Source organism: Protopterus annectens, chromosome 1.part0, assembly GCF_019279795.1.
Source record: "Protopterus annectens isolate FY-2018-M chromosome 1.part0, PAN1.0, whole genome shotgun sequence".
Lineage (NCBI taxonomy): Eukaryota > Metazoa > Chordata > Ceratodontiformes > Protopteridae > Protopterus > Protopterus annectens.
This window is the reverse complement of record NC_056725.1, coordinates 891,191,069-891,200,927: the sequence shown is the minus strand read 5'-3', so window position 1 is coordinate 891,200,927 and position 9,859 is coordinate 891,191,069. Positions and strand designations below refer to the sequence as shown.

At 38.1% G+C, this 9,859-nt stretch overlaps 1 protein-coding gene across 1 annotated transcript in view; it reads right to left on the bottom strand.

Moving 5' to 3' along the window:
• Positions 1 to 4,330: 4,330 nt before the first annotated feature.
• Positions 4,331 to 9,859, bottom strand: part of LOC122797776 (trace amine-associated receptor 4-like) — a 38,389-nt gene continuing 32,860 nt past the window's right edge. Inside the window, exon 4 of the mRNA XM_044066334.1 lies at positions 4,331 to 4,546. Within this exon, the coding sequence (XP_043922269.1) occupies positions 4,331 to 4,546 (216 nt within the window). The remainder of the gene's footprint in view (positions 4,547 to 9,859) is intronic.

The window sequence follows — 9,859 nt, the reverse complement described above, 5'->3', positions numbered from 1 at the left end:
TTAATTTCAGATATTTTTCTACAGTTTGTTGGACTCAGGTTAACTCTCCAGTTTCCTCTGTTAAAACATATACATTTAACCAGTTATAATAGTGCATGTACATTTCTGTTCTCTGCAGTAGGGCACACTGTGGATACATTTCAAGCACAAGTACTTTACAAATACCTTTTCAATGCAAATGTTTGTACAAATCAATTTGATATACACATGACATACAGTTCTAATACATATGTAACACCAGCATCTTATATGGCATACAGTTATAATACATTTGTAATGCAAGCATCTTGTATAAATCAGTTTGATATTCAAAAATGACATATTATTATTTACAGAATTCAAGCTAGCTGTGCTGGCAGTACCTCCTTTCATCACACTATGCATCACAGGTTTTGGGACAAATGCATGTGCATGCAAAGGATAACAAACAGCACTGTGATGTTCCATGTAATGACATACTTGTCTAGTAAGATTTAGATGCTGTCCTTCATGTACATTGTTTTACTGTGAGGGACATGAATATGTTTCACAGCATGGGAATGTCAAAGACAATCATAGTTTTTTAACCAGTGAGTGGATTATCAATCAAACTTTCTTGCCACTTAATTCCAGGATGAATGCACACTTGTCTTGTCTCATGCTTGCACAATGTGCATTAACAATACATACTCTTCCTACATAGGACAGTGCACTACAGAACAACAGTGATGGATTATGTGTGAGTAGTTTAACCAATGTTTTAACTCAATTGTGAATGCTACATACATTAACCGACTGAATTAATTGAGTTAACATCACTCTGAAATCAAGATAACTTGTTCATAAAATTCAGTTCAGACATACAAATGTTGTTCAACCTAAACAAAATGTGATTTGCTGTGTTGTTTTTTTTTTTTCACTCTCTGAGAGAAGAGTAGCACTACCAGGCTCGATAGCACTGATGATGGTAATGTATTAGCACACCTGTGATCATCCCTTAAGGTGTTGAAATTAGAATGGGAATAGTCTATGGTGCTGTTTGATGACTTGCATGCAACAAAACATTATACGCATACAACCATATGTGAACTTGCTGGAAAACAGAACAGTTATTGGTATTATGGTCATGTTTCATAATTTACACATTTGTCATGACAGTTGCAGTTAGTCAATCCTTATTTGAATGCTGCAGATATATTATGAAACACATGAGGGACCAGGCATGTTATTGTTACTATAAACATAGATTCTAGAAACATTTTTGAATCAAACAGTTTTATTGGATGACACAGAAGTAGTTGGAAAAGGCAGACAGTTGGTGACAGGAATACACACTGCAGACATAAGAACACATTAATGCATTTTTCATTTCTTTACGTATTTGTGTTGCATGGCTTTTTGATTTATCAGCATAATTATTCAGGTAAGATCTGTACAAGGCAGGCTTCACAATAGGGTGCTGGCACATTATTATAACAGCAGGATAAAAATGTATTAAGGAAAGGTGTAGACAACATTTACAGACACAGGAGTCATACAAAATATATCTGGATTCGAACCTTGAGAGCATTTTAAGAAAAAAAAACAATAGCTGAGTATTATCTGTGTGTGCCATGTGTGCAGTAATTCCCATGTGACAGCAGATTTCAGAAAAATGAGAATGTATGTATTCATCTTCATTACCCTCTTGACAACTGCAAGCTGTAAATTCAGTGTTTCAGCTTGCTGAAGAATAGATTAAACAGACTATACATAGCTAAGAACAGCAGTCCAAATGGTACCAGAGTAATGCAATCTAAGGCAAAATTCACAAGATTTTGCCATAAGTTTGTACTTCCATTTAGCCTCAGTTGCAGTTGATGCTTGGCACCAGACATTGTGTAAATGCAGTGGAGGAACACTAATGACACAGAAGGGAGAAGATAGATAGACTGGGGAGGGAGAGGCAGGGACAAAGCAGCCTAAGGCAGAAGCAAGATACTGGTGGCCAGAGATGTAGGAAGAAATGCATATTTTGTACTCACACCTTATGTTGCTGCCCCCACCACTCACCTACCATTTAAAAAAATTTACTCAACTCTCAGAATACTACTCCTATACACACATTGGAAAGGGAGACTTTATTTTCAATTGTTGCTACTTGCAACATACAATGGCTACATTACAGGCACATTATACCCTTGCTTGTGACTTATAATAATATGTAGCCAACAGCTACACGTAAAAGAGTGTGCTAAAATCAGCCAGTAAAGCTTAGCCTGTATTAGAACCCTTGAAAGTAGTAAAACATCTGTTTATACATGTGAGCATTATCTTATCAAGCCACAAAGGAAGTACTGTTTTGCACTGTTTAAATAACATAATTGAAGAATATTATCAACTTACTAAATCAAAAAGTGTGAGCACAGAGATAGAGACAGAGGGGCAAATGGAGAGAGGAATAGCAACTATATTGTTGTGGGATATGTAGGACAAATTGTAAGGTGTGTTACTTTTACTTATTAACTCATTATGAAGGTTTGCATACAATAATGTGCTTCTTACAGGGAGAAAGAAGGGATAGGATAGTGCAACCAACATTAACACATAAAGATGATAAGGTTGGCTTACTAAGACTCCCTGATGGAGGCTACAATGGTTTGTAAATGATGCCTTGATGCGCTATTCAAATGGTATGTTAATAAAAAGTTGTAAATGGAGAGGAATGCAGAAGTTTGCAGTTAAATGTATAATAGGTATATGAAATGTCATGAAATAATAATTTGACCTACAGCTGTAATTGAACTCATAACAGTATGCAAAAATGTCAGTCTACAAAGAGGAGAATTAACTCAACACACCACATAGGACCTTCTAGATTATTACATCCAGAAGGCTAATGGTTATGGTAACTATCACATAGTACTGCCTTTAGTCTGCTTTAATCTGTATTCCTAAAGCAGATTTAAGCACATTTTCTTGAAGGTAACTAGACTACTGCAGCTGAAATTAAAATTGTCAGCTTTTGCAAATGGAAATTATAAACCACAAATTGACCAGTAGGACTAGTAGACGCAAACCTGAAAAATAAACTTGTGTCTTCTAGTCCTACTGGTGAATTTGTGGTTTTTAGTTTTTATTTTCACCAGTTTGCTACAATTATTTGGCTACTGGAAATTATATAGTGTTCATTGTCACTCAGCATTCGTGTGCTATGCCAAACTCCACTCAAATGCTGAGGACAAAATTGAAAGCTTTTCCACTGGCCATTTCTGGCCATGTGTGCTGTATGTGATTCTATTTTTCAATCAAATTAAATGTGTGAAAAAGGAGTTAATGGGGCAGTGATGAAAAAAGGATTATGCAAGCAGAGAGTAGGCACAGAGGAAAGAATATTGGACTTTGCAAGAGAGTGATAGGATAGCACCATTGCTATGCAGTTCTTCAGAAGATATATGTAGAATTGTACAAACAATTTCACACCTTTGGAGAGTTGCCATATGAGGAATGGTGACAATAACAGAATATGTTCTATAGCCAATTGGATCAAATCAAGTATGTCAATAAGACACACAGGTGAAGTGGAGGGCTATGTACGGGCCGTATTTTTTCTGGGACAGCACTGTTTAATTTCCAGTGGTAAAAGTTGACAATTTTAATTTCAGCTGCCTTAAACACTTGTCCTATAGGGACAGACTCAAAAAACTCCATCTCTTCTCTGTCTCATATCACCTACTTAGAGGCGATCTCTGCTTGACTTACAAAGCCACATCTAACCCAGCTCTGTTAGAAATGCTACATCTAAAGAAATCCCAATCCCTCCACACTACATGCTCCAGAAACCTTAACCTCATTACCACAATCAACAGAACATGCTGGAGGGACAGGTTCATAACACAGAGACTGACCATGCTATGGAATAGACTTCCCATACATGTCAAGTGGAGTGTCTCACTGGCCCTGTTCAAGAGAAATCTTGAGTGGATTGGAAATAGAAAATTCACCCCGCGGATCACTCCAGTGACTCTACCAGACAGAGTCACTGTGAACTAAGGTCAGATGGCACGATGCCAGGGTAATCCTATGGGCTAGGCTCATAAAGGTTCCAGTGCCATTAGCCTAGTACACACCTATGAGCCTATGAACATGTGCCCATTTTCTGTATTTATTTATAGAGAGAGGAATGTTGGGTCCGGAGCTTACAAATGTCAGGGTCAGGTTGGTAGGTTAGGTTAGAAAGTAGGTGCAGATATGCAGGACCTTCAAGACATACAGCTATGGTGATGGATACAAATGTTTGGGGGTAACCATGACTGGGATAGGTAGGGGACTTCGGAGGTTCACCCACATCCAGCTTGAAAACACTGAGAATTTAGTCCTCACCCTCAGAACTGTTGTCACTGTCTCCTATATCAGCTGTCTGGGTCAGTGCCAGACCTGGCATCATTTTTGCAATCCGACACAGGACCTTTCCAAAGCTGCTGGTTTGGGCACCAAGACCCTCTCCATTATGTCCTCTACCAGTCCTATGTAATGAAGTAGAATTACAAAAATAATATAGTTTATTATTACCTAGGGCATCATAAACCTGAGCATGATAATTAAGACATATTACCATAGTATATTGCTATTTTAAATAAGTTGATTGATCAAGAATTTATGTTATTTTTTTCAGGAATTTAATATAATTAGTTTTCAGAAGACTGAGCAACCAATTTTGGGCAAAAATCACAATCCATAATTTTGATTGCTTTGGAACTGAATCTAAAAAGATATTTTTTATTTTGCAACATGTTGCATCAGCTACATCCTATAGTCCAGTTTGATTGTCTCAGCTTCCATTAGTCTGCTGTGTGACTCTGAATAAGTCATTTACTCTGACAGCACTTCTAGACTAAATCTGAATAAGATTCATATAGAAAGGCACAAACCATGGTTAACAAATACAAACAGAGAATAATTTAAGTAGAGGTAGAAGTCAAAAGGAGTGATGCTGGTATTCAAGATTAATTATAACCTGTAGCCGAAAATAATTTTTAATGCCGAGTTCATCCTTGAAAATGAGTTTCCAAGCAACAACACTGTTTAGGAGAATAAACATTTGCTTATCTTTTTAAACTCTGAAGACTGTCTGAAGCTAAAGATATGGAAGCAGTTTGCTAGATTTTGGAATACAGTATAGCAACGATTAATGACTCTATCTCTTTTTTTTTAATTTCTCCAAATCTTTTGGGTTTCTAATACCATAATGGGAATGGACCACATTTCTAAGTCAAAATATGATTAAAGTTCATGAAATTACTATTGTTTCAGTCTTTAATGTTAGCCAGAAGTCCTTTTGCAGCACCCATAATATGCCCAGTAATGACTACTTCTGCAATTTGTATGGAGTTAAATGTGTCGGTAACATATCTTAATATGATTGTAGATTCTTTTTTATAAGACCTGTTGCTCCTACTACTACTGGAACTGTCTGAGTATCTTTCTTCCACATTGCTCTCATTTCTCCCTGCAAATCCTGGTATTTTATGACTTTGCGTCTCTCTTTGGATACAAGACACTGTAGTCACTGGGTGTGGCAATTTCAATGATCAATGCTACATTTGTCTTCTTTTCTCGCATCTGTCTTTTAAACCATTGGTAGTGGGTGATCCCATGTGATGGAGACTTCCTCATTTTCTGTGATGCTTTGTGGTTCATGTTTCCAGTGCTTTTCAGCTTCTAAAATATTATAATAATGTTTGCACAATCCCACGTGCAACAGTCTTGCCACATTATTATGCTTCTCAGTATATAGTCCTTCTGCCATTAGTATGTCACAACCAGCAACAAGGTGGGCAGCTGTTTCCAATTCTGGTTGCCTGCATTTTTCTGTTTCTCCCACATGTTCAATGGACTTTATTTAAACCACTATGTATGTAGTCCACTGTCTTGGGCCACCAATACTAACCTTTCATCTTTTGGTTTGAATTTGCCTCTACTTAATCATTCCTGCATTCAGTCCTGATCAACATGAAGTTGTTCCAGGAGTTTTCTATACTTACAACTATATTTATGCATTTTCCACATTTCTTGACTTCTAATCGGATCCTTCATCTAATATATTTCCTATCTCCAAGTCCTTTGGGTTTCTAGTACCATGACGGGAATGGACCTCATTCCTAAGTTAAAGTACAATTCAAGTTCATGAAATTAGTATTGTTTCAGACTATGATATCAGCCAAAAGTACTCTTTGCAGCACCCGCAATGTGCCCAGTAATGATTCCTTCTGCAATTCGTATGGGGTTACATGGATTGGTAACATATCTAAATACAATTGTAAATTCTTTTTTGTAAGACTCACTGCTCCTACTACTGTTATAACTGTCTGGGTATTTTTCTTCTACATTGCTCTTATTTCTGCCTGCAGATCCTGATATTTTATGACTTTGTGTCTCTCTGTACGCAAGACACTATAGTCACTGGGTGCAGTGATTTCAATGATCAATGCTACTTTTGTCTTCTTTTCATGGACCACTATATCTGTTTTTTGAGCATCTATCTTTTAAACTGTTTGTAATGGGTGATCCCATGTGATATAAACTTCTTCATTTTCTATGATACTTTATGGCTCACGTTTCCAGTGTTTTTCAGCCACTTTAGTACCATAATGTTTGCACAATCCCCAGTGCAACAGTCTTGCCACATTATTATGCCTTTCAGTATACAGTCCTTCTGCCATTCCGGCATTCTGCCAACATCCCAGGCTGTGTTCTACACGAACTACAGAATGAACTGGCACCCCACCTAAGTACCATGTTCAGTCATAGCCTCACCTCAGGCTTTGTGCCTGCTGAATGGCGCACAGCAACAGTTATCCCACTCCACAACGGGGAGCCACCACGGACCCTGGGAACTACTGCCCCATTAGCCTGATGAGCCTGGTCTGCAAGGCTATGGAATGTATCATCATGGAACTTATAAACAAAGACATTGGTAATCTCCAAACTCTGGACCCCACCAAGTTTGGGTTTGTAAAAGGCAGCTCATGTATCCTAAACCTGATAGACTTCTTTGAAGCAGTCACCAAAGCCGTAGACAAGAGTAAGATGGTTCACACAGCTTATCTAGATCTTGCCAAGGCTTTCGACACCATCCCCCACTCTGGAATTATAGATAAACTCACTAAACTAGGTGTAAATCCCTATGTCACAAGATGGGTTGCCAACTGGCTCACTGACAAAACCCACACTGTGAAAGCAGCAGACTCCAAATCCGATTTCAGACCAGTGACAAGTGGAGTACCACAGGGTTCAGTCCTGGGTCCTCTCCTGTTTGGTATCTACTTCTCTGAAGTACAGGCTAACACAGAAGGTCTTTGGCTAACGAAGTTCGCAGATGACTGCAAACTAGGAGCCATAATCAAAACTCCTAACAATGTGGACATCCTACAAAAGGGCCTCACTGAGACAGATGCCTGGTGTCAAAGCCATGGCCTCAAGCTCAATGCCAAAAAGTGCATTGTCATCCCCTTTGGTAAAAACTCTGTACCCATGAACTACAACATAGGCGGTAGTATACTTAACACTGAAAGTGTGATGAGACCTTGGGACACAGGTGGACAGTAGTCTCTCCTTTGATAATCACATCGCCACAGTAGTCAGGAAATCCTTCTATGTGGCACACCTCATCACAAAAGGTTTCTCATCCAGAAAAAAAGAGGTCATTGTTCCCCACTACTCATCACTTATTAGACCCATTATAGAGTACAACGCCCTTTTGGTATGTACCTCACAAGACATCTACAACAACTGGAAAGGCCACAGAAATACCTCACAAAGAGGATTACCGGCCTCAAACAGATGCCCTCATGAACCGCCTCAAAAAACTCCAGCTTTACTCCGTCGCATATCGCCTACTCAGAGGTGATCTCTGCCTAACATACAAAGCTATGTCAAACCCAGAGCTGTTGGACATGCTCCACTCAAAGCAATCCCAATCCCTCCGAGCTACATGCTCTAGGGACCTAAACCTTGTCACTACAATAAACAGAACATGCCGGAGGGATAGATTCCTGTACCAGAGACTTCCCATACTCTGGAATAAACTACCTATCTATATCAAACAAAGCTCCTCATTAGCACTCTTCAAGAAAAATCTTGATGATTGGATGGGAAATAGGAAATTCACCCCGGGGATCACCTCTGTGGTTCTGCTCGACAGTGGCACAGGAAAATTATTTTCTTTGGTGGCAAAAGCCAGGGTACCTTTTTGGCTGGGCTTGTATAGGCCCCAGGGCTGATAGCCTAGTACCTACCTATGAACCTATTAGTATGTCACAACCAGCAACAAGGTGCATGACTGTTTCCAATTCAATTTTACAAAACCCACATTTGTCTGTTTCTCTAACATGTTCAATGGACTTTGTAAACCAGTATGTATGTAGCCCACTATCTTGGGCTGCCAATATTAACCTTTCATCTCTTAATTTGAATTTGCCTTTCCTTAACCATTCCTGCATTCGTTCCTGATCAACATGAGATTCTTCCAGAAGTTTTCTATACTTGCATCTAATCTATATTTATGCTTTTTTCCTTATATTCCTTCTTTTGTTTTTTTGGCACATTCAGTTGCTGCCTGGTTTTTATCTACTTCTGGTTTGATTTCCATTCCTGCTTGACGCTGATATGCTTCTGCAAAATTAAGCAGAGAAGTCAACTTAGATTTATCCTCCTCATGTTTCAAACTTTTACTACATTTGGGTCTTGTGAGGTCAGCAGATATGTGTGGTTCCCACAATTGCAGAACTATACATTTAATCAATTTCAAGGAGGCCCATCCCTCCTTCGGAACGAAGAATATATAATCTTGGTATATACTGATTTTTATAAATCATTTGGTGAGCATGAAGGGGTTCCTATTATATAATTGAAGATGCAATCCTTCAAATGTGTCTTGATCGAACTTGAAAGCACGAAACAGCAAAATAGCGAAATGGCATATAAGCAATTTCTTTCCCTGGGAAAAAAAATTGCTGTTCTGAGTGTTTGGGATTGTAAGCTTTTGCTTACATGGGTTTGATAAATCAGCATTCACTTTTTTAAGTGTTCGCTGATTTAATTTAGACCCACATGAAGCATCCTTCTTGTTTTCCTATCTAATCTATCCAACACATTTTGGGGCCAGTCAATCACTCCAAAACTGTAAGTTGGGACAGGACGAGCAAATTGGTTTATAGCTTGGATTTTGTTCCTAGATGTCAACGTTTTTTTCAGAATTAAAGTCTTCTAAAATATTCCTTACTAAGTTTTATTCACATTTGTTCACGTTGTAATGTTGATCCTTCGTCAATTGCCAAATATTTATACACTCCCTCTTGCTCAAGTTCTTTTATACCACATTCTTGTCCCAAACTGATGTTCTGCTGGTGGTGTAGTTTTTCTGCATCAAGGGTTACTTTTGCACACTTATCAAGACCAAATGACATTCTTTTAGCCTACCTCCTATGTGAAGATTTCAGTATTAGAACAGATAACTGCACTAACTACAAGAGCTTTATTAAGAGGATATTTTCAGGAACTAGCAAATAAGATAAAACAGTGAATAAAGTGAAGACTTTTGTTGCAATTGATAAAATCGTATGTCTTGACTATACTAAACAGGAGTAGTAAAGTAACGGATGAGAGCAGCGTGTATACTTTTCTTAGTAAAAAAGGTTATCTATTAATTTCCTTAAAGTAATAAAATGGTACAATGACATGAAAGTGAAAGTGGTCACTATCATCTCATAACAATATTTTATACAGATGATAGACTGATGGGTGGACATGATATAAAAAAGATATTAAGAAATTAGTTAATAGTAGAACAGAAAGACTAAATAGGTCATTGCATTATCTTTATTCTCCTGAAGCATATAAT